General features: G+C 36.6%; 1 protein-coding gene across 1 annotated transcript in view; it reads left to right on the top strand.

The window, feature by feature from the left end:
- MYO16 (myosin XVI) overlaps positions 1-25,269 on the top strand; it is a 348,665-nt gene that overhangs the window by 118,740 nt on the left and 204,656 nt on the right. The window contains exon 7 of the mRNA XM_021715183.1: positions 24,185-24,257. Within this exon, the coding sequence (XP_021570858.1) occupies positions 24,185-24,257 (73 nt within the window). The remainder of the gene's footprint in view (positions 1-24,184; positions 24,258-25,269) is intronic.

Raw genomic sequence — 25,269 nt, 5'->3', positions numbered from 1 at the left:
TTTTCAACATGTGAGAAGTGCTTCTGCTCCTGCCCTGGCTGTTCTTGGCTTTTCCCATGATTCAGGGCAGCTCCTTGGGTTTAGACTCACAGGACGGATAGTCTGGGTCCCCACAGTTTCCCAAGGTGTGCCGCTTAGACAAGGTTCTCTGAGTTGTGGGTCGAGAGAACTTAGAGAATGGGATAGTGCCGCTCACTTTCTATCATTGTTCAACAAAGACCATGCCTTCAATAGCATTTATTTTTTATAAAGGATGTTACCCTTGTGATTCTGAAAGAAGACACATGATTGGAGATACTCAAGTGTAATGAAAATAATTTTTTTAAAGATAATTTTCATAGTTTTAAAAACTGGACCTGTTTCATAATGTAACACTATATCCCCAAGATTGAATTAACAATGTTAAATTTAAAATTATTTTTTTTTCTAAATTGAGGTCTTAAGGGCCTTGCAGGCAAATAGAAGCCTGGCCAGGTCCACTACAGGACTATAGAAACTTTAAGAGGTTCCTCCAACTGTTTCAAACCCAAAAGCCTACAATTCATCTCTATTATTTTTCAACATGAGTTGTGCATAAGATGGTACTTATGTGTGCATGTATAAACATATGCATACATATATGTATGCATGAGACATACGTATATGTATGCATGAGGCATACATACATATACATATATGGTATATGTGTATGCATATACTTGTACATAAACGCATATTTCCATAGACACACACGTGTAATTACATATATACACACACATATATATTTCATAGATATAATTCCTGCAACTTTTTTTACAGTAAGAAACATCCTAAGAATAGGTCAAAATGAAGTAGGTTTAAGAGATAACCCAGTAATTCTGTAGATGGCAGTTGAAGATATGCTTTTATTTACTCACTTTTCATTCATTCATTTCTACGTGATCCTTTTTTTATACACACAGTATAACTTCATTTATTTTTTAAAAAAACACACAACAAAACCATCTCTTTGTATCTGCACACTTTTGTTTACAAATGCATGGCATGGTGGGACAGAAGTGTCCTAGATTTATAGATGGAGGCGACCTTTCGTTCTGTTCTTCACCTTCATCTCTAGTTGTTGAATTCATCTCATAAAACACCATGTTCATGTATTACTTATGGATTGTTATGTAGCTTTTCCAGGTTGGTGTACACTTTTAAAAAAATCATATGTATGTGCAGACACTGTAGCACCTTTGTTCCATCTTCCTGGATTAACCCACCTGAACAAGTTGTCGGGAGAGAGGTTTGAAGTGGATCAGGCATATCTCTGATCAACAGATTGTTTCTGTGTAATCTTAAATCCAGTTTTTTGGACAGCAAAATTTGATGTGCAAATATATATAAATATGTTGGGTTTCAAGCATACATATTTATATAAGTTTGATTTTTCACTGAGCCTTCAGTTCTTAAGTATTTTGAAGTGATGTTGCATTCTTAGAGTGTTTTAGTTGACCCAAACATAAGCATTTTAAAAATATGATTGATTGCAGTGTTTCCGTGAGTGACTCATTGTCCAAGCCTGCTCCTTTGACAGCAGGATGCAAGAATGTATTTGTTTTTCATGGTTACTTGAAGGTTAAATGAGATGATGCACATAAAGTTGTTATCATAATATCTGACACAATATGAACAGTTACAATAATAATAATAATAATGGTGATGGCTATGGTAAGAAGGCTTCTTCGTTTACGTTAGTTTATTTATGGAGAAGGGGAGTGTTGTAAAAAAAATGCAGATGCCTCACACATTGGAAACCCAAGACATGGTGTAGTATCTTCCTTTCAAATTTCATTAAGTGATATTGTTCAATCTATAGAGTAGCAGACAGAGGAAATATTTTGTTCTTTAGAAATAGAAATATTACTATTCACATAACACTAATACAATATGTAGAGTTTTCGTGATTTTTTGCTAGGTTTGCAATGATGATGGATTTGTGGTACGCAATGAAGATGGATTGTCACACTCTTTCTCCTTCTCTATGGCACGGGTATGACGGGTTTGCAGCAAGCCTGACTAGGGTCCAGGGCACAGTTTGTGGTCTTTGATTATTGCAAAAATAAGATTCACGTGGATTAACAACAATCATATTTCCCAGTCAGTAGGAGTTTCTTGAGGAAAATATAACACATAATGACAGTAGGTCCTCCCAGGGGGCAGGTGATTGTGAGGTACCTGAACTAAGGATTTGGAGTCCAGAGATGGGAGAGGCACTGAAGAACAGGGAGCAGATGCCCGGTAGGGGTAAAGACCCCATGGGTGGCCCATCTGGGAACAGGTGGGAGAATAAGGTAAGCCAGGAAGGAAGGGTCAAGGCTTTAAATATAGACATGACAATGTCTTTCATCGAAAGGCAAGGGGTCATCATCTCAGTTAAAATTGATTATGGAGGAAAAGAAAAAGAAAAAGAAGGTCATTGAAAATATATCACAGCCGGGCTTGGTGGCACAGCCTGTAATCCCGTGCCTTTGGGAGGCTGAGATGAGTGGATTGCCTGAGCCCACGGGTTCGAGGCCCGCCTGGGCAGCGAGACCTCATCTCTACAATAAATCAAAAAATCAGCCGGGCGTGGTAATGCATGCCTGTAATTCCGGCTACTCTGAAGGCTGAGGAGGAAGGATCGCTGGAGCCCAGCAGGTCGAGGCTGCGGTGGCCGGGAGCGGCCACTGCACTCCAGTCTGGGCAACAGAGTGAGACTCCAACTCAAAAAAATAAAAAATTTAAAAAATTGCAAAAAAGAAAATATATCACTTGTGAAATTTCTCAAACTATTACTTCTCTCTGCTACTCAATATAACTATAGTATGGATATAAATAACAAAGGAAAGCATTGAGCAGTTATTATACCAATGTGATAGAGGGTGTAATTCAAAGAAAGGTTAAAAGTATTTTCTCTTGAAGTTATTATTTATTTACTTTACATATCCATTCAGTTATTTGATTCTGAAACGACCTGTAGGATATATTTTGCATCTTATCTCTTCTCAACCACATATTTTGATTATAAGGAAAATGATTTTAAAGTCAGTGTGGGATTCCCTACAAGTCAAGAAAGACTTTCACCAGCACGTTCAACAAATGGATCAAGGTCCCCAGCAGTCTGAGTGAGGTGATGTGTAAAATTTGGCAACGTTGACAGTAAAACACAGCTTCCCAGTGTCTCAAAATGAACGACTCAACTCTGAAATGAGAAAAAAAATAAGAGCACATCCAATAGGAAGTAAATTGAAGGTGATATTCGTGTATTAGGTGAGTGCACTCATCCTTAGCATCTGACAACACTTATGCGTGAGAGTCTAAATGAATATAGAGAGAATCTACACTAATAGGATTGTAACAAGCAATCTGATATTCTTCAGAAAAATTGTTCTCTTTCATTAGGTGAGACTTGCTCTCTTTTCATAATTAGAGGGAACAAATATTTCATGGAGGAAAAAAACTATTTATAGCCTTGAAGAATTCTGCAGGCTGGTTTAAAAAACAGACTCCCATCAGCGTTTTGGATCATCGGTGTTTGGTCTGAAGACTGTCTTCCTAAATGGAATAAAGATTGATACTGTGACGCTCTGAAAGTTGAGGTGAATTAACTGATTGAATTATGTGGATTGTGTTAAATTGGCTTAAGTTTTCATTATTTACTCTTACACCTTGGTGCTGTTCCTGCTAAGAGTTGTTTGTGTACTGTATGTTTTGACTATACAGTGTTGAGTGATCCACATGTTTGTTGGGTTTCCAAGGATGTTCAATATGAGGGAATATTTTTTACTGTTGATATTAAACGTTAGTCAAATTTTCCATGATTTCCATATGTCTCTGATCGATGCAACCAAGTAGCACTTAATATACCTATGAAATATTATGATGCTTCTCAACCTCATCTGGGTCAAAGCCTAATTTAGGAACCTCATGAATGCCATAAACATACACACTAATACCCAATTTTTCACTAATTTGGGGGGTTAATGAACCCTCATCTTAAAAAGTTCATATAGTAGGTCTGTAATCCTTTCCTAATTTGTTGATTAAAGAAATTAATAAACTCTGAATTGACACCTAATTTTTAATATAATGTCATTGATATAAATACCTTCAATTATGTTGATAGTCTGCTGGTAGTTCTTGAACATTTTTAAGTCTCAGTCCTTTTTTGTAATGATTTTATGGTTAACTTTAAAAAATTAAATAATTCTCATTTTGCATTTTAGATAGAATGTATGATTTTAAAAACCTATACTGAGATACCCTTTAATAGATGAATAACACAGATTTTTTTAAACACTAAAAGCATGTTAACATCCATTTTGTAAGATTATTTTTAGTAGATTAGATTTTCGACTATAACCGAGTATTTGTCAAGGATCTTGTCCATTAGGGACAATAAACCAGGGACGCTGTTTAGAAAGTGTTCTCTGAGCCTGAAGATGGAGCTAGGGAGGGGACATTTTTCTGCTGCACTGCAGGCAAGCCGTTAGAATCTCCTTTGGATTAAGGTTTACACAGACACTATCTGTCCAGATCACCTATAAAGACTACCTAGAATCTTATGACGGTTTTCAAATTTCGTCTTGTAGGTTTGTTTGTTTATTTATTTGCTCTTTATGAAGGAAAATTTGTTATTACTTCTGCAGCAAAGATTATCCAGCTGTACTGTGAAACTCTTATCATCTAAGTACAGTAACAATTTGACATAAATCAATGTGCTTTAGGCTTTGAGATACTATTTTTTTTTCATAAAAAAAGTCACTGTTGTGACTTTCAGGGCTTCACCATATTCTCATGTTTTGCAGGACACATAGGTCTAAAAATAAAATCAGGTGTGTGTATTTGTGTCCATGCCTCTATGTGTGTGTGTGTGTGTGTGTGTGTGTGTGTGTGTGTGTGTGTGTGATTACATCATTCTCACATTATTCAACCAAGGAATTTTTAAAAATATCAGACCCAATTTATGACTTAAAAGAACTGGAATGTAGCCATAATAGTAATACATTGTTCTTATAAAAGTATAATTTATCTTTTGTGAGGAATTAAAGTCAACTTGGGTAGGTTAACTCTTTTAGTTAAAAGTTTGAAAATTAATCTCTTCTAAGGGGGCAGTCATTGGAAGTGTCCAAGGAGAGAGGGCATTGTCCTTTAGAGAAGCTTGAAAAATCTCAGAAAGATTATAAACACCAAATCCCCTGCCATACTTCCTCGAAGTCAGGTTTCCTACGCTTTAGATGAGGGCTTGCCGTGCATCACCCAACAAAAAGGGTTACAAGAGTTAAAAGGGTTAAAACCACCTTCTTCTTGAGGCAGGCGGCTGAGAAACATCACATTGAAAAGAAGCAACATATTTTCTGTGGTTCCCATCCTTTTATGAAATGGAACTTGGGGAAGCATCACCTCACTTCAGATTTCACTGTTTTCTGCTGTTTGAAGTTAGCCACTTCATAAACTAAATAATCTTTAGTGATTCTTAATAGTGAGGGGTAGGACAGGTTCAGTGGCCATTGCAAAGCAAATAAATATTTAAAATCATGTAAGTATTATTGCCAATGTACATACATCTCCCTCTTAATATTCCAGTGGGAGATAATTTACAATATTCCTTAGTTTTTTGAGCCTGAAATAGGTTAAGAAATGTAACCTAAACTGCAGTCTAGAAAATCAAGGTAAGAAGAAAATGTCTAGAAATTACATATTTTCCACTGTTATTTTCATATAAATTGGAGATTAACTTTCCCAAGAAAACATATAACCATAGGATATATTTAACGCACATTGCGCTTCCTATGTAAAATCTCGTCTCTCTCTCTCTTTTATTGGATCTACATATTATAAATCACTGTCAAACATTCAGAAAAGGACAGGAGATGTAATCTGTTCTCATTTAACACACACCAGGAACAAAATGAAACTTGCTTCTGAAGCAGGGATTGAGCATGCACTAATGAACCAGATTGAAACCAAACATTCTTGCTTGTTTGTTTCAACTTTTTCTTTTGTTTTTTGTTCTTTTTTTTGAGTCAGGATTTCACTCTGTCACCGAGGATGGAGTACAAGTGGCATGGTCATGGCCACTCTTGACCTTCTGAGCTTAGGGCGATCCTTCCACCTCAACTGCCTGAGCAACTGGGACTACAGGCGTGAGCCACCATGCCCGGTTAATTTTTTTTTCTTTTTTTTTTATGTAGAGAGGAGGTCTGGCTATGTTGCCCATGCTGGTCTCAAACTCCTGGGCTCAAGCAATCCTCCCTCTTTGTCCTCCAAAGTGCTGGGATTATAAGTGTGAGCCACCATGCACAGTCTCAGCTTTTTTCTTAATATCACTTCATTGAAATGATTATAAAGATGTAAAGTTTCTTATGCAATTACAAATCAAAAAGATATCTGTAAGATACGATTCCAAAAATCTAGACATTTAGTTTATTAATAGTTAAATGCTGGTATAAAATATATTTTATGCATTACCTCATTACTTAAAAGGAAAGTACTTAATTATTAATGAATGAATTTATATTATTAATTTTCAAACACCTCATGAAAATAATAAAATATCTGTTGCGCATTTGTGGAAAGATAAAAACAGACTTATCTAGATTTTTCTTTTTCCATTTAATGTATAATATGATCCTTTATTATATATTGTCTTTAAAAATTTAATAATCAGGAAGAATTCAAAAGGAATATAGGTAAGTCACCAATTTATCTGCTATCTATAAATAACATTTTGCAACTTTTTCTCAGGTTTTTATTAGCATAAGAGAAATAAACAATTACAACTAAAAGCTGAGGTTCCTTTTGTTTATTTCTACATAGATACATTCCACTCCTTCCTTCACCAGACAGCAATATCATCAATGCTGTATAATCTTCCACAACTTATTTTTTAATTTCTCTAGCCATTGTTTTTTCAAAACAAATATATGGCATTGTAAGTGATTAAGAATTACAGAAGCACTATCCTACAATATATTTTATTCTATACTTCTCTTTTTAACTCCACATGGGTTTTAAAATTTAACGATATTGATACATCAAGAGCTAGTTTATTCTCTTTAACTGCCACGGTACTCATTGACGAAGAAACTGCAATATTCTCATTTATTTCGCTGCTGATGGACACTGAAATCTCTTTTCAGTTTTGTTAAATCAGTTTTGGTGTTATATCCTCATCTGTGTCTCTTGAGATACATGTTTTGAATTTTCCCCGAGGTATATATTAACTGGCAGAACTGTACAGAGAGCATTAATTTGCATTTCCCTGATTACAAGCAAAGTCAAACATCTTCCAGCAAGGCAGACTGAGCACTGCTCCTTGGCGATGGCCCAGGGACCTACAGAAGAATTTCTACAGTCATATTCAGTTCTCTGACTTTGAGCCTTCATCCTAGATATTCTTTTCCTACCCATGTTCATCTTATTTCTTTTTTAAACCTTGAGGTTTCCACACATCAAGAATATTATGATGGATTCAGGAAGTCCCCAACTTATTAAGGAGTTTGGTTCTAAGAGTGCATTCATAAATCCGTTTGTTGTAATTCCAAGGTTAGCCTAGGTATGCAACTAACACAATCGACTGTACAGTACTGTTTGTATTTATTAGGCTATACTGACACCTGTTGGAGAGGAATAATACATTAAAAAGCGTATGTAACTTGCTTAAAATGAAAGTTCGTAACATGAATGCTCATATGTAGGGGAATTACTGTATAAGGAATGATACAATTTTATATTTAGTTGAATATTCAGTGATCCCTACACTGTTTCCTAGTAATGTTTCTTTACTCCTTTCAGATTTTAATTTATTTGACTAAAACTGTACCAATAACGTATTAATTCAATTATTCAGTTCTCATACGTTATTATTCTTATGTATTCTAGTTATTTGTGTATATTTATTTTTCATATTAACTTTATAATTTCTTTGATTCTGTTTATAAAAAATTCTTCTATAATGTTGACTAGAAATATATTTATAGTTTAATATGGAAAATTGTCCCTTTTAAGCTACTGATTTTTTCTTTCACGAATATGATCTATATTTTGACATTGATTATTTTATTGCATAAGCAATGTTTGAATTTTTTCATCTATTTCTACACATCTTTATCTTATTTCTTGTTCTAACTATCTGAAGTTTGTGTTAGTATCATGAGTTCTATTTTTAATTCCATTTTAATTTGTTTACTGGAATACTGAAACTGAGCTTCCTTTGTTGACTTTATATTTAGGAATCCTACTGAGTTTTCTTATTAATTCTGATAATTTTCCTGTGAAATGTCTATTTCCTAATGTAATGATCATGATTATCTTTTTTTCCTTTTCTCTGTCTCTTATTTTTCCTTCTTATGTTATTGCTTTGGCTAGCACTGCCAGTACATGTTGAAAATTTGTGATAATAATGGATCTCATTGTTTTGTTTTCAAATTAATGGCAATACCCTTAAATATTTGCCATCAATTAGTATGTTTGTTAGAGTTCCAGTGTGTTATTTTTATGAAGTGTTCATAATCATGAATGCAAAATTTTATCTATATTTTTATTTATTAGGAGGATGATAGCAATTCTTTTCTTTGCCCACATAGCAAATTGCATTGATATATGTTTGTTGGTTTTGAATTGTTCTTCATTTTTAATACAAACTCCTTTTGATCATGATATATTAGATGAAGTTTTCTAGTCCTTATTTAGGATGTTTGCGTTTATTTTTATTAGTGAGATAAGAGTCACTTCTTATACAATCTTTTGCTATCAAAGTTACAGTAAGTAACTTAGATAACTTTCTTTCTTTCTTTTTTCCTTCTCTCTACAACAACTTTTACTAAATAAGGATTATATATTCCTTTAATGTGTGGTGAAATCTCCCTGTAGTCTTCTGAACAGTTGGAAAGAGGGTTGACTTGTGATTATTAATTATTTTAAAGTCCAAAGGTCTAATCAGAATATTTTGTTTCTTTTTTGAGTTACATATATTGTCTGAAATATTATTCATGTTGACATTTCACATTTCTTTGCCAACTTAATCATAACCTTGTTTAATAATCTTAATTGCTATTTTAGGTGTAGTTTGAAAACTTTTATATCCCTGATATTGTTTATGCCTTTTCCCCAATATCATTAATAATTCTTGCTCAAAACTTGCCTATATTTATTATTTTAAAAAATAAATTGTAGTTTTGTTGTCATTTCTCACGTTGATGTTATTTTGTTTTACTAGTTCCTGTAGTTTTTTTCTAAATTGGGTGCAGTGGCTCATGCCTACAATCCCAGCATGTTGGAAGGCTGAGGTGAGAGGATTGCCTGAGCCCACAGGTTCAGGACCAGCCCAGACAACTTAGCGAGCCCTCATCTCTGCAATTAAAAAAAAATTAGCTGGGCATGGTGGCGCTGCCTGTAGTTCCAGCTACTTGGAAGGCTGAGATGGAAGGATTGCCTGAGCCCAGCAGGTTGAGGCTGCGGTGGCCAAGAGTGTGCCACTATACTCCATCCAGTTTATGGGTGACAGAGTGAGACTCCGACTCAAAAAAAAAAAAATTCTGTAGCTTTGTCATATCCTTATTTTTGCTTTCTTTGAAATTTGATTTTTTTCTGAATTCCTGAGTTTAATTTTATTTCATAGCTTTGGATGGTTTTTAATAACCTTGAGTTTGTAAAGTAGCTCCCAAGTACTTCTTAGTGCATTCCAGAAGTTTTATACGTCATGCTTCCTTTGTTGTTTAGTTCTAAATATTTTGTCTTTGTGTTGTTTCAGAGATAAAATAACAAGCAGTTTGTCAGAAAAATAAATTTGACACACCATGTTTTTCCCTTCTTCATCCAAACTGGGAATTTTTTTTCCATTAAATAATGAGATTTCATTGATTCTTATGAATATAGTATGAGTGACTTCTATTTCTGTGTAGACTCATTTAAATCATGGTGCTTATTACCATGACAACCAAAACTACACAATCTAGCAAATATCTGAGACAAAACCTGCTTTCTAAATAATTCCCCTTCTGCTCCATTTCCTTACCAAAACACCCATATGTATAATGATTTCCTAAAGAGCTAAAAATCTTTCCTCTGTAATTGTGCATTTGTTTTCTCATTATTTTGGGAGATCATCTTATATTAAAATAGAAGAATCTGGAGCAATAATAAAAATTAAGTCTTTTCTGAAGCCTCATACACATTATAATACTCAGAAATAATTTTTAATTACCACATAATAAATATAAAATGATGAATAATATTTACCACTCATTATTTTTAGCAAATAACATACACTATGGACAAAATTGTGGTTAGATTTAAATAATAGTCATATTATCATTGATAAATTGCTTCAAGAATAGTGCAGTTTGTAACTGCCAGTTTGTAACTGTTATCTCAGCAATTTGAAAGACCGAGGTGAGAGGACTGCCTGAGCCCAGGAGTTCAAGATCAGCCTGGGGCAACTTGGCAAGACCTAATCTCTACAATAAATCAAAAAGTTACCTGGGCATGGCGGTGTGCGCCTGTAGTCCCAGGTACTTGGAAGGCTGAGGCAGAAGGATCACCTGAGCCTAGCAGGTCAAGGCTGGGTATCCGAGATTGTGCCACTGTGTTCTAGCCTGGGCCACAGAGTGAGACACCAATTCAAAAAAAAAGACTAGTGCAACTTATTGAACCAATAAAGACCCATAGGTACTTTTGCATAAGTACATGTTTTCAGGAGTTAGAGAGGAAAATGTATTCATCAGATCTAAGAGAATATGACAAGTTTAGTATCAAACAACAGTTTTGATATTTTGTTAATGACTATTATGTTCTTCACAAATATTACTTGAGAACCAAATTGTTTTTTTAAATGTGTTTTAAAAGATAATTATTTAAAAGTCTAATAAAACAAAAAACCTTCCAGCATTTTCTTCCCCTAGCTCTTTCTTGAACCAAGAGTGCAGAGGCTAGCGCTTGTATATTTTATACAAAGGGTAAAATTCATTGCACTGCTGGCTATTCCTGCTCTCTTGTTTCATTTGTAACGGGGGAAATGCATTTGGCCTCTTTTCAACCTCCTGATAACTGTCCTGCTCACTAGAGTTTTAACCGAATCTGTGTTTATTATGCTCTCTGTGCCTGTCATATGAGAATAGTGGCAGTTCTGCCAGAATAAATAATGCTGCAGTGCCGCAGAAAGGAGAGCAGAATGTCCCATTCTGGCTCTGGGTGACCCTCCCTCCCCCTGAAAAGAAAAGAAAAGAAAAAAACAGAAAAGGAATGTCAGTACCACTGGTTAAATATTGTTTGCCTTTTTGAATATCATTTTCCAATTGAGGAGGATGTGCTTTTCCACTAAGGACGTCCTTAGTTTTTGCCAGTCTCATGCGTTGAATGTTTCTCTCCTCACGTACTGTCTTGTCGAAAATACATTTTCCAAGCCTGGCATCTTCATGTGTGCAGGTGTGATAAGTGATGGACGAAGGCACAATTATTATGGTTATTATTTGTTGAATATTGCCATAAATGAGTCAGTCCTGAAGCTGAGGATTGTTGCAGTTTATATATAATGACTCCAGTTTATATATTATTGTTTCCCTTTTACAGATAAGTAAACTGGAGTTCAGAAAGGTTAACTAAACAACCCAAGTCTCATAGTCAGGAAGTTATGGACTTGGGATATGAATCCTGTTATTCCAACCTTTAAAACCTGAGATTTTCCAAAAATTCCTACCACAGTGAAGACCATTGAAAGAGTGAGAAAAATTACGACTTAATTATAAAGCTAAAAACTTTTTTTAATAACCCTTTAAAACATATGTAATTTTCTTGTTTCCAGTGAAATTATTATTAAGTTAAATATATACAAATATGGACATGCCCCTAAGGGCAAGGCTGTTTTCTGTTCCTTTGTCTCTAATATCCAGCACAGTGTTTTTAAAACTAGGTGCTCAGTACACATTTACTGAAATGCTGAAAAATTAATAAAGAAATTAAGTAAGACCTAGCTTAAAAGCCATTATCAAGAGAAGAGTCATGTGGTAGGTTATTTTAAAAAATCACAATTTTTTATTATTCTCTGTATTCATGCCCTATACAATATGACCTTGAAGCTTCTCTTGTACGAAGTTAATTTTTTTTCCTCTCCCTCTGATTTTGAGCTGACTGAGTGACTTGTGGTTTGCTTTAGCCAAGAGAATACTGCAGAAATGATGGTGTGCCAATTCTGAAGCCTTGCACAAACCTACTTTCTTTATTCCTGTTAATACCATGAGAGTGAGCTTGGTCTGGTTTTCTGGAAGATGTTGCCCCAATCTATAACCAGCCAACTATGAGGCCTTGGGGTTATGCTAATGTCTGTCAGGTGGTCCAAGCCGACACACACACTTGTGAACAATAATACTTATAGTTTTTAAGTCACCGAGTTTTGAGGTGCTCAGTTATCTAGAAACACCCACTTGCTACAAATCACTGTCTCATTAAATGTTATTAGGTGCTACTTGGAACCACAAATTTTGAGTACTTACCTTTGAAAGTGAGTATTGGAAACACAGCTCTCCGTTTCACGAATGATTTGAGTGATTCTGAGTTGATGCCCCTTCTCAGTGTTTTCAAACTCTTTGACCTGTCATCTTCTGGGCTGCTAAAATCCACAACCTTCAAAGGATGAAGACTTTGTTTTTCAATACTTAGATTGCAAAGAGATCAGAAGTACTCTTTATAACAGAACCTCATAGAGAGAAGGAATTGGGGACCTGTAGATGGAAGAATACAAAATAGAAAAGATGTAGAGTGAGCAAGTGAAAAAATCTGTAGAACACGAGGACTATAGTTAATAATAGTGTATTGTGTTCAGAATTTTCATTAAGTGAATAGATTATAGCTGTATTTACCACAGGAGGAAATATGAGTTACTATGTGAGATGCTAGATGTGTTCATTGGATCCACTGAAATAACCATTTTGCTATTTACATATTATATATGTATCTTATGACATCATGTGTTGGACCTTAAATATATATAATAAAATTTGTCTTTATAAAAATTGAGAGCCGGGTTCGGTGACTCAGCCTGTAATCCCGCGCCTTTGAAAGACTGAGGTGAGTGGATTGCCTGAGCCCGCGGGTTCGAGACCCGCCTGGGCAGCAAGACCTCATCTCTACAATAAATCAAAAAATCAGCCGGGTGTGGTAGTGCATGCCTGTAGTTCCGGCTACTTGGAAGGCTGAGGCGAAAGGATCGCCGGAGCCCAGCAGGTCGAGGCTGTGGTGGCCTGGAGCGGCCACTGCACTCCAGTCTAGGCGACCAAGTGAGACTCCAACTCAAAAAAAAAAAAAATTGAGGAGGGTTTGATTGGAAGAGAATGATGCTGAAGGGCAACAAGGAACTGAATAAAAGCATGATAAGTGAAAAACTGAACAGCATTCTTTCCTGTAGCTTGTAGTTAGTGGGTCAAAATGATATGTAGATTTCATAGTTTGCATTTGTGCATGAACGGTAATTTTATTAAAAGCTGGCTTTTAATTTTTTAAAGAGTATTAAGAAGCAAAAGATTTGGATTCCTATTCTGAGTCTACTACTTAACATTAATGAAATCTTTAGTAAAACATTTATGTCTTGTGAATCTTAATTTTCCTCATCCTTGAAATTGTGATAATCACATCCCATCTGCCTGCATATGGAGGTTTAGCCTATATATCTTTTTAACTTGTTTGTGATTGTAAGACCTGTGAGTCTATAATTTCTAGTTCGGTAGAAAATGTAAGTTTGAAGACGTTAGTATTTACCTGATGCTCTTAAAATATATTTGGTTAGATCAAAGCAGTCTGCAGTTTACAGCACTCCAAGATATAGACAATTTTCTGATTGAGGTGGCTAAAATTGAAATGATTTAATGTCATACTTTCTTCCATTTTAATTTTTTTAAAAAAACTCACCTTTTCCATTGACATTCTCTTTCAAACACCAATAATGAAATATATGTTTAGCTGAAGGGCACAGACTAAATCAGAACAGCCGAGGGAAAATGTAATTATCTAATTGGTCTTAAGTATAGAATAAATATTCCATGCGTAGTAATATCAATATTATTTTTCTGGAAACAAAAACCAAGTATACCGTTGATCTGATCTCTCCTCCCCTCCTCCTTCTCTCTTACCAATACTTTTTTCTGACTGAGTCTTACATGAAAAAATGGGATTAAGAAGATTGTCACTAGGACAGTGTTTCTCAGAGAGCATTCTGTGGGATGCTAGACCAAGACGCTCATCAAACAAAATTAAAAATTCAAGAAAGGGGCTTTCTATTGCTACAAAAGAGTTGTGGGTTCTCTTGAAGCACCATAAACCACAATGTACTGAGGAGCTTGGGACTCCACATAAACAACGTCTGTGTTTATTTGAGCATAGACCTGAGGAAACCCTTCAGACTTGAGAAACTCTTCAATAGCCAATTTAAAAACAATAAGGGGCACCGAGCCCCAAGCACCACGTGCCTTCATAGACTGGTTATTTCTACAAGGAGAAGCATGAAATGATTGTTACTAAAATTGAGAATGGTCTCTCCCAGCTCATGGCTCCCCCAAAAGACTGAGAATTCCCCCAAAGTTGCTGAGAAAAGGTACCATGTCGGTTAGCAGACCGAAGGGCATAGTGTGACTTTACAATTTCTTTCAATTGACAGATTGAAATCATGAGGAATTGTCCATAAGCTTCTCCTTCAATTTGCGAAATAGTTATTAAGACTCCCTCATCCCCTCTCATTGGCAAAAGTCGACACAACTACTTACAGTATTCTTCCTATACTCATCGAACATCAGGAAAAGTCGGAACAGTATTAATCAGTCTGGGCAATTTTCTACAAAGAGCTAATTGTTCTGAAAATTCTCTTCAACTTCCCCTGAGTTCAACAATCCATCCTTAAGGCTTACAACTCTGAAGTGACCCTCTCTGACCCAAATCATGCTAAAATGCATTAGATTCCATGGTTCCTGAAGTCTTAGAAGAACTGGTAGGACCACTATTGATAGGCGAATTTTGAAGGCTGCAGATCAGATCACTTCTGTCAATCTTGATGCCCACGACCTGGGATAGCTCACCCCTCCCAAGGCTCTACCCCAACAAGTCTGAGCCTCCTTTGAGAAGAGCTAGCCTCTGAGAAGAGCTAGATTCCAGCTCTGTTGTATTCACCATGCACACACATTAGTCATGGCTGCTTTCTTTTGCAGAGAAGCATATGCCTGCTAGAACTTGTCCATCCATGCACACAGGACTTTCACACAAAGGGAAAACTACCTTTTCCATGATTAGTAATCATATCTTTTCTCTGAAGATCACTGAAATCATTTAATCAACCTACCTGGATTACATATTTTCATTGGGGTCCCATCTTTGTCTCTGTGTTCCTGAATCACTGATCATTAAAACAGACCCACACAATGGGTTTCACGCTTTTTGAGTTCCCCTACGTTTTGTTGTGAGCACTGCCTGACTGACCTTGGCCATATTCCCTGACCTACCATCTTCTCTGCAAAGGTCCAGTTTGTCAAAAGCCAAAGCATGAACTGCAAATACACCTCCTTTCAAGCTTGGTAGCATTCTGATGTGCATAGAAACTTTTGTGGCATGGGCTCTTTCAGACATCACTGGATGAACCTGATTCCAAGACCTGAGTTCTGACACTGAACTTTGTTCTGTAGTTGTCTACAAGCAGATACAGCCAGAAAAGAAAGTAGAAGCATACCTCTGGACTATCCACCATATGACTACACACCAAAGGCATGGTCAGAAAACCCATCACTCCTCCTTATGACGATATACATCCACGACGAGGAACCCCATTCAAGTTTGCATCTCTGACTCAATGATCCAGATCATTGCTTGAATATAAGAAATGGTTTATTTGTTGGAGGGAGTAAAGTCTGGTCTGCAGGCATTCCCAAGCAATGGAACTCTGCTCTCTAAGAGGTGTGTAGTAGCCAACAGCATCAGCAGACATAGGAAGGAGGACGGATATAACTCTTGATCATAAATGAAAGCAATAATGAGAGAAATATTGCTGTAATTGCATTTAATGTATGTTCACCTCTCCCCTAAGTTCTGGACCACTCAGACATCTTGTTTGTAATTGACCTCCCTGCTGCTATCTTTATACTAATGAATGGTACTTGAACCCCCTGCAGTAGTGAGGGTCAATTGTAATAAGGTTCACTATTCTAACAGCATGTTTGACTTGGCAGTGCCAAAATAAATATGCATTTGAGTGCTTCTCACTTAACAAATATTTAACTATCAATTTTTACCCTGTGCATACTTGTGATCTAAGTGAGCATGCATTTTTCTATAGTTTTATTGAGGAATAATATAGCTTAAGTGCACATGTTCTGTATACAGTTAAATGTATCTTTGCATATGTTACATGCACCTATAAACTCCATTCAGATTAAGTTGTTGACTATATCCAACATTCTAGAAGGATCCTTCATGCACTTTTTAAATGTCTGGGTCCTTCTGCTTCATGCTGTGTATGTGAGATGCATATCCAATGTTGAGTGAAGTGACTATTCATTTTTATTATATTTCTGTGTAAAATTCTTTTGTAAGATTGAGCACAGAAAAAAAAATCAAGAGATTAAAGAGACAACCCATGGAATGGGAAAACACATTTGCAAGCTGTGCATCTGACAAAGGCCTAATATCCAGGATCTACAAGGAACTCAGAAGAACTGAAAGGAAAAAAACAAACAACCCCATTTAAAAGTGGGCAGGCTCCAGCCTGGGCGAGGGAGTGAGTCCAACTGAAAAAAATGGACAAGCCATTGCCTTGCTAAGCTATGGTCTGGTCACGACTTCTCTGAGCTATAGCCACTACCATGTTTTCTTAGGCTTTGTCTCACTCCCTTACCTTGGGGAAGTGAATCCTCTCTCTCTTTCTCTAATTTACTTTCTCAATAAACTATATTTTCTAATCTAAAAAAAAAGTGGGCAAAAGACACTGACACTTCTCAAAGGAAGGCATACAAGCAGTCAACAAATTCATGAAAAAATGTCCAGCCTCACTAGTCATCAGAAAAATGCAAATAAAAACTACAATAAGATGTCACCTAACACCAGTGAGGATGGCTATCACTAGTAAGTCAAAAAACAATAGGTTCTGGCACAACTGTGGAGAAAAGGAAATGCTTCTACACTGCTGGTAGAAATGTAAGCTAGTTCAACTTCTGTGGAAAGCAGTGTGGTGTATTCTCAAAGAGCTAAAAATTGAGCTTCCTCACAATCCAGCAATTCCTCTTCTGGGAATACACCAGGAGAAGCATAAAGTACTCTACCAAAATATATCTGCACACATATGTGTTGTGGCACTTTTCACAATAGCAAAAACATGGAAGCCGGGTTCGGTGGCTCAGCCTGTAATCCCACACTTTGGGAGGCTGAGGTGAGTGGATTGCCTGAGCCCGCGGGTTCAAGACCCGCCTGGGCAACTTAACGAGACCTCATCTCTACAATAAATCAAAAATTAGCGCGGTGGTCCAGAGCGGCCACTGCCCTCCAGTCTGGGCGACAGAGTGAGACTCCAACTCAAAAAAAAAAAGCATGGAATCCACCAATATACCCATCAAAAGTGGACTAAAGAACATGTAGTACATATACACAATAGAATGTTATGCATCCATAAAGAAGAACAAACCCATGGCCTTCATAGCCACATGGGTGCAGCTGGAGTTCATCACACTAAGGGAAATATCACAAAAGCCAACCACTGAATATCGCATGTTCTCACTCATAAGTGGACGCTGATCATTGGTCACACAGGCACTAGGGTAGGACTGGCAGATGCTTGGTACTGCTGGAAGAGAGAAGGAAGGAAGAGGAAGGGGTTTATGTGGTATCCCACTGGGTGCCTGGTCCACTATTAGGGGAGAGTGGGCCAGCTAGAAGCCCAACTACAGCTGCAGTGCAATCGGCTAATGTAATAAATCCTTGCTTGTACCCCACAACTCTGAAACAAAAAATAATATTTTTTAAAAAGTAAAATAATTTTGTAAAATTATCTTTGAACATGCCACCACGTACTGTGATTTAGTTGTTTATTTCACATTGATAGACGCTTGGCATGTTTCCAGTTTTTGACAATGATAAATAAAGCAGCATGGGACATTCTCTTGCATGTGTTATAGGGGACAGAAGTACTTTTGTTCTAGGCTGTGAGCCCAGGAGTAGAAGTTCTGGGTCATTCCAGTCATTGTGTCTTTAGCTGTTGGTGGATAAAGCCAAACCAATTTCCTAACTTCAAATTCAAGCTTCTACCAGTCATGTATATGGGTTGCAGGTGTTCTTGTCTCATACGTACACTTTTGTATCTGGCTCTTTTCACCTGCAATAACTACATATTGGTGTTTCTGTCTATCCTTCACAGTCATCCATTTTAATAATTATAGAATGTTTGGTGACACAGTAGTGTCATATTTACTTAGTCTACTATTATTCAGAAACGAAAGCTGTTTATAGTAGAAATACAAGTGTTAGCTTAAATTGAATAGTACTGCCGTGCTCGGTGGCTCAGCCTGTAATCCCGCACCTTTGGGAGGCTGAGGTGAGTGGATTTGCCTGAGCCCGTGGGTTCGAGACCCGCCTGGGCAGCGAGACCTCATCTCTACAATAAATCAAAAAATCAGCCGGGTGTGGTAGCGCATGCCTGTAATTCCGGCTACTTGGAAGGCTGAGGCGGAAGGATCGCCGGAGCCCAGCAGGTCGAGGCTGCCGTGGCCAGGAGCAGCCACTGCCCTCCAGTCTGGGCGACAGAGTGAGACTCCAACTCAAAAAAACAAAAAACAACAACAACAACAACAAAATTGAATAGTACTTATGGCTTTTGAAAGGAAATTAAGTGGTGGCGTAGGTTGACCTAATTCTTGTTTCTAAAAACACTTTTGGTAATAAAACATGCATATATATCATGTTGTATATCATGTCATAAATATATATCATATATAAATATATATCATGTTATAAATGCAGCTTATAAAAAGTAAGAAATATATTCATTAATACACAGTGTATTAATGCTTTTAAGCTGTGAGTTGTGGCTTTCACTGATAGGAAGGATATAAGGGATATTTTATTATATATACTCTTATTACTACTTTGGTTATTGATGAACTGATCATTTTTTAAAATTCCAAATAAAGACATTTCTTTTCCTGGTCTCTGAGTAAGTCAGAATTAGACTTGTGTATATGTGACCAGCAATCCGAGATAGTTTTATGCAGTTCCTGTGGCCTTACAGTCACAAGATCTAGAGTTAGATGGCTGGATGCAAATCGTTGATCTGTCTAAAACTAATGAGTGCCTTTGGTAACTTCCCTCACTAATCTCTGCCTTAGTATTCTCCTCTGCAAAATGGAAATGATGATAACATTTATCTCATAGGTTGCTGGTTAAGGTTAAATGGGCTAAGGCATTTTAAAATGCTCACAACAGTGCTAGATGCACTGTCCACAATAGCATGTTAACTCCAGTATTCATCCTCATCTCAGAATGTCTTATATGTCCAGGCTAATTTAACTGCAATCTTACCTCAAGGGGTCCCCAGTTTTGTACTTCCTAACTTATATTTCCTTTGGATAGAGTGAGGGAAATGATTGCATTTAGGAAGGATATCAGTTTGCACAATACCATAAAGTGTAGAGAAAGCCAGACAGCAGGTTTGGTCATCTCCCAGCTTCTAGCTTACCTTGTCAGCAATTGCAAGTGCTTTCCATAGTTTCTGGCATGACTTCAGAAAGTTATAGGCCTCATACTTTCTTCAGTCAAAGCATAAAAGGGAGGAACCTCCAAAATATACAATCCTGGAGTCCTGCTTCTCCTTCTCAAGTTCCTTGCATGGCCTAGAGAAAACTCTGAGAGGTTAAGATAAACCAAGGAGCAAACAGAGTTAGCCTCCACAGTGAGCACACCTTGCCAATTAAAAACAAAACAAAACCCAGCTTGTTTTAATTAAATAAGTCAGCATATTGACAGCACACTTGGTGAATGCCACAGCATAGCACAACGTCTTCAGAAACTTTCCACCACTAACCTCTATGTAAGTCTAAATGACTCCAAGAGCAGTTAGTCTGGACACCATTGCTCAAGTCTGGAATGTGTCTATATTTAATTCTGACCCCGTCAGCCTAAGAAACTGATTCAACTCTAACTCAGTCTAAGGGTTTTGTGCCAAGTAGGGTTAAGCTATTTCCTAAATTAGCTAAATACTTAGGCAACTCTCTAGGGAATCAATCATCTTGCCCAAGGATAATTGAGGACCAGACCTGACTTCTACACACCATCCGATCTTTCTGGTCAGATGAAGCGAGTTTTTCTGTGTTCTGTGGTAGACATTAGTTTTAATTTGGACCTTTCCCCATCCTAGACCTACATAGTTGAAAGGCAAAGTCAAAACCAGAAAGATGACTTGATATTTGACGTTGTGTCTGATGTAAGTCATTGTGTTCTACTAATATGCTAATGCAAGCCAGCCAGTTTTGTTAACTATCAAGAAAGCTCTCAGAAGAATTCTAGGGCAGCATGTGAACTGAAACAGAAGATCTTATTAATAAGCTAATTTTGCATGTAGCATTGGATCTTGGCTGATCAGATGACCCCTCTCTGTTCCTGCTTGCCAGAAATTGAATGTCAAGTTCAATGCCTGTGTAATAGGAGTCAGATATCAATAAAACGAATGACAGTAATGCTGACGGCTACATAGTACAGGCATTTTCCTGGCTAACAGTTCTTGTAACTATCTTGCCAAGATTGCTACTGCAATAACAGACACATATTTCATTCAGCCATAAATGATGAAATAGATTTTTTAAATGAACACGTTATATGTCTGTCAGTAATTGAAAGAGTAACCCTTAAAGTGCTTTCAGCTAGCATGTCATGTTTCTTCTGACCATGGAATTTTCTCTCCTACCATCTTTTTTAAACCAAGTATGCTTCGAATCAGTATCTATGAAACATAGGGGGGGAATCACTTAAGAGGAATACCCCTCCAAAGAAATTGATGCTGCTTTAAATGACTAATTAATAATTTACTTTCTCCAAAATAAACCGGAATCCTTTAATATTTTTTGCTCATCCACACATGCCTTGGTGGACAAGCATCTCTCCTCTGCACGATGATAGAAATTTACTGTCCTTATGCGGAAAGGAGGTATGCATGAAGTGGCACAATGGCATGAGTACCTCTTGTTCTTTTCCCTAAGCTCTACCAAAACCATGTGCCATAATTATAGGGCTTCTATTGCCCAGGCCAACTGGGAACCACGTGTGAGAGTCAGACATGAGAACCTAAGGTAAAGATCCCGATGAAAGCAGAGAGGAGAGGCATCCACACTTGAGAATGACACAAAACCATCAGGAGAACAGCTCCTACACCTTCTCTCCTGACCCCTGGAGTTGCTTCTTGTGTCTACTGCATGCCCACCCCTGGGAAACCAAATTCCTTTCTCCTGCCACTTCTCACTCTGGTTCTTTCTGCACTTAAGGTTACTGGGGTCCCTTTCCTCACAACAAATTAGAAAATACCAAAGCCAAGCACGGTGGCTCATGCCTGTAATCCCAGCACCTTGGGAGGTGGAGACGAGAGGATTGCCTGAGCTCAGGGGTTCGAGTCCAACCTGAGCAACATGGCGAGACCTCGTCTCTACAATACATTTTTTTTTTAATCCTGGGCGTGGTGGTACATGCCTGTGGTTCCAGCTACTTGGAAGGCTGAGGTGGAAGGATTGCCTGAGCCCAGCAGGCCAAGGCTGCAGTGGCCATAAGCGTGCCATTGCACTCCAGCCTGGGTGACGGACTGAGACTTCAACTCAAAAAAAAAACCAAACCCAAACATATTTTTAAATAAGATTAATGATAAAGATACTTATACTACTCGGTATAGAACATTTAGGAATTTGAGAAATCACCTCCAGCTTACCATTCTGTAATATGAACTGTTAACATTTGCTTTATTTTTCCTGGGCCATGGATTTTTTTTTTGGTCATAGTTCAGATTATACTTTAAGTATATTAAGGGTATGCATTTTGTTTCTGCTGTTTGTTTTTAGCTTGATGTTATTCATGAACATTTCTCATGTTTTCATATTGTCTTTATATACACATCAATTGAATGTTTAGTGGTGATAAAAATAACCATGTTTTAATATAGGCACTTTATGAAATGGTAAAAAGAAGTAAACAAAAGATTGTCCCTACTTCCCCTTCTCAGGCTTGATCTATTTATTTCTAGGTCTTCTGGATATATCATTGGGGTTATTCTTTATACAGAATTGATATATTGCTTTCTGTTAACTTGACAGTTTCATTAAATTAATCTATCGTAGATGCAGGCTATTTAATTAGTTGTGTGTTTTTGGTGTGGGATATTTATTATGTTGCTATGGTTGTTATAATAATTAAGATAACAATGGCCATTCATGTTCATAAGACTTTAATGGCATTTCTGATCATCTCGTTAGTATAGAGTCCCTCTTAGAAGTCCTGGTTCACATGATATGAATATTTCAAAGCTTTATACTGCATCACCAAATTATTTTCAAGAAAGGCTTTACCGATTTAAACTCCCCAAAAAGCATATGAGGAAATATATTTTCATGCCTAATATTCAAAATTGTATTTATTTGCAATTGTAATAAGATTAATACTTTTAATATTCCTATTAGTCATTTATATTCAATCACACCTTTAAACATTTCTTTTGATTTTTCCCCAAACTAAAATCAGAAAAAAAAGATCGCATTTGTTTTCTTGTACCTTTTAATTTTATTGTTATAACAAATAATGCTTTAGTACATGTAGAGTTTATTTGGGTGCACTATTTGAATTACAAAGCTATCTTTACTTCTTCTTCTAAAAAACTAAATCAACTTGTCAGAGACATACATTGAATGATTTCTCCTTTCTCTCACTGTATTATGTTCTTTGATATATGAAGTCTATATTAGGGGTTTTTTAAATTATCTCCTTACCACTTATGAAGCTCATATCTCTATCATAGATGATACATAATCTCCCAGACAAAATATCATAGCTGCAGCATTCTACATTTTTTAAAGGAAAATAAAATGGTCATCTAGGTGACATATTAATGATCCTTATGTATTATGAGTGTGTGCTGTTTGAGAAAAACAAAATGTATAGTTAGTTGCTGGTTTGATTCTGTGGTTTGGACAAATCAAGTGGAAAGGAAATAACAAAAATTCAAGAATCAACAGGAACAATGAGTATAGATGCTCTAACAAATGTAATGATGACAGAATCTTGTACCCTTTGGCAAAAAATGAGGACTACAGTTTTCCTACTGATACCCTAGGTCAGTGATGTTGAAGAGATAGAGTGTGTTCTGTCCTGGGCATTCCAGAATGATCTGGGATCTTCTTCACAAGAAGCAAACTCATGCATACTTCCTCAAGCACTCCCATCTCCCCTCCCCCTGTAGCCCTCTACACAAGATCAAGGTTCTTAGTGACACCATCCTGTCTGTGACTCAGACTTATCTTATTTCTTTTCTTATTCACTATGTGGACTCAGACATCTGAGATCTTTATCATCTGAGACTGTCCTTATTTCCAAGAGTGGTAGTTTACACTGAATTACAAGGCTTCTTTCTTCAAATTATCCTTCAAAGTTTTATTTTTCATTTTTCTTTTATAAAAATTGCTTCTGGATGAATTTTGGAAGTGACCAAATTTGAGCTCTCAAAGATGATGGTAATAATAATGTATGCACACATACATGTGACTTAATCGTGCTTTACCTTATGTTCTGCTTGCGTGTGATGAAAGAATTCTGACTCACTGCTTGCATAGCCAGTCAAGATCCACATAACAGCTAGTGAGAGCCTCTTGCCAGGTAGGCTCAGTTCCTTAAGGAAGTCCAACTTAAGGAGACAGACACAAGGATTGTTTCAGAGACGCAAATATTAAACCACCTATATATTGTTACATTTTTAACTTAGAAATCAATATGTTCTTACTAATGAATCAAGGCATTAAAAGTATTTATATTTTTCTCACTTTCAGAGTTTTCCACATGGCTCTTAAATAATTATTTACACATTTTTTTTTAAGTTCAAGTTGATTGGATTCTTATGACCTGAAGTGGCAATGAGCAAAAGATTAGGAAGGAGTTTCAAGAATGCACATTCATCTTGGTGTGTTGTTTGTTTCAGCATGCAGACATTGGATATTGGAATTCTGGACATCTTTGGTTTTGAAGAATTTCAAAAGAATGAATTTGAACAAGTAAGTAGACTTTCCTGTGAAATTTTGTGAACTTTAATGTTTTTTTTCCAACTAAGTTCGTTCTTTTATACTTCAGTAGAGTGTAATTACTTGCACATATGGAGTTAAAATAAGTACTTTGTTTTCATGTTTCAAAATGAATATCCCTAGTTTGCTGATATAGCCATCGTTTTTATGTAGTCTTGTAATCAACTGTCATATTCACACATAGAGAACAGAGTTCTGTGAACAGGGTTCTCGCTATTTTTAAAAGATAATGCAAGATGAACACTTGAATTTGGCTTATATAAATGCTGTTTCTACTAGGTCGGAGAGAAGGAGGACATACATATTTGAAATGAAGGCAAAGATCTTCACAAAACCTTGGCCAAATATCAAAATAAAAATATTCTATTATGCCACATGCAGTTATTTATAGATTTATCTCCATGTGACATTTAGACATAGGACTATTAGAATCTCACAAAAATGTATTAGACAGGCATTGGTTTTTTTAATTTTATTTTTCTCTTATTTTCTTTTTGTTTCCCAAGTTGAAGTATAATGGCATGCTCCCAGCCACTGCAGCCTTGACCAGCTAGTCTCAGGCGATCCTTCTGCCTCAGCCTTCCAAATTGCTGGAATTACAGGCTCATGCCACCATGTCTGGCTAGTTTTTTTTATTTATTGTAGAGATAAGGTTTCTCCAAGTTGTCCAGCCTGGTCTCGAACTCCTGGGCTCAGGCAATCCTCTAACATCCACCTCCCAAAGTGCTGGAAATACAGGCGTGAGCCACTGCACCTGGATAGGCATTTGTTATTTCTAATCCATCTACAATTTAGGGCATATTGAAAAGTACTGAATTATTCAGATACCTTAGTAGTACTGCATTAATAGTTTTATCAAATTAAATATTCCTGAAAATTAAGTGCTAATGAAGACAGTAGAAATACAACTGTCCTTGGCAAACAGAAAAGAAAAATAAACCTGTAAAAAGGTACAGGTGGAAAGATAGAAAACCAAGCTGCATTA

The sequence above is a fragment of the Carlito syrichta genome, unplaced genomic scaffold, assembly GCF_000164805.1.
Source record: "Carlito syrichta isolate Samal-C Ts95f unplaced genomic scaffold, Tarsius_syrichta-2.0.1 Scaffold306795, whole genome shotgun sequence".
Lineage (NCBI taxonomy): Eukaryota > Metazoa > Chordata > Mammalia > Primates > Tarsiidae > Carlito > Carlito syrichta.
The sequence above is the reverse complement of the archived record's forward strand: the minus strand, read 5'-3'. Positions and strand labels throughout refer to the sequence as shown.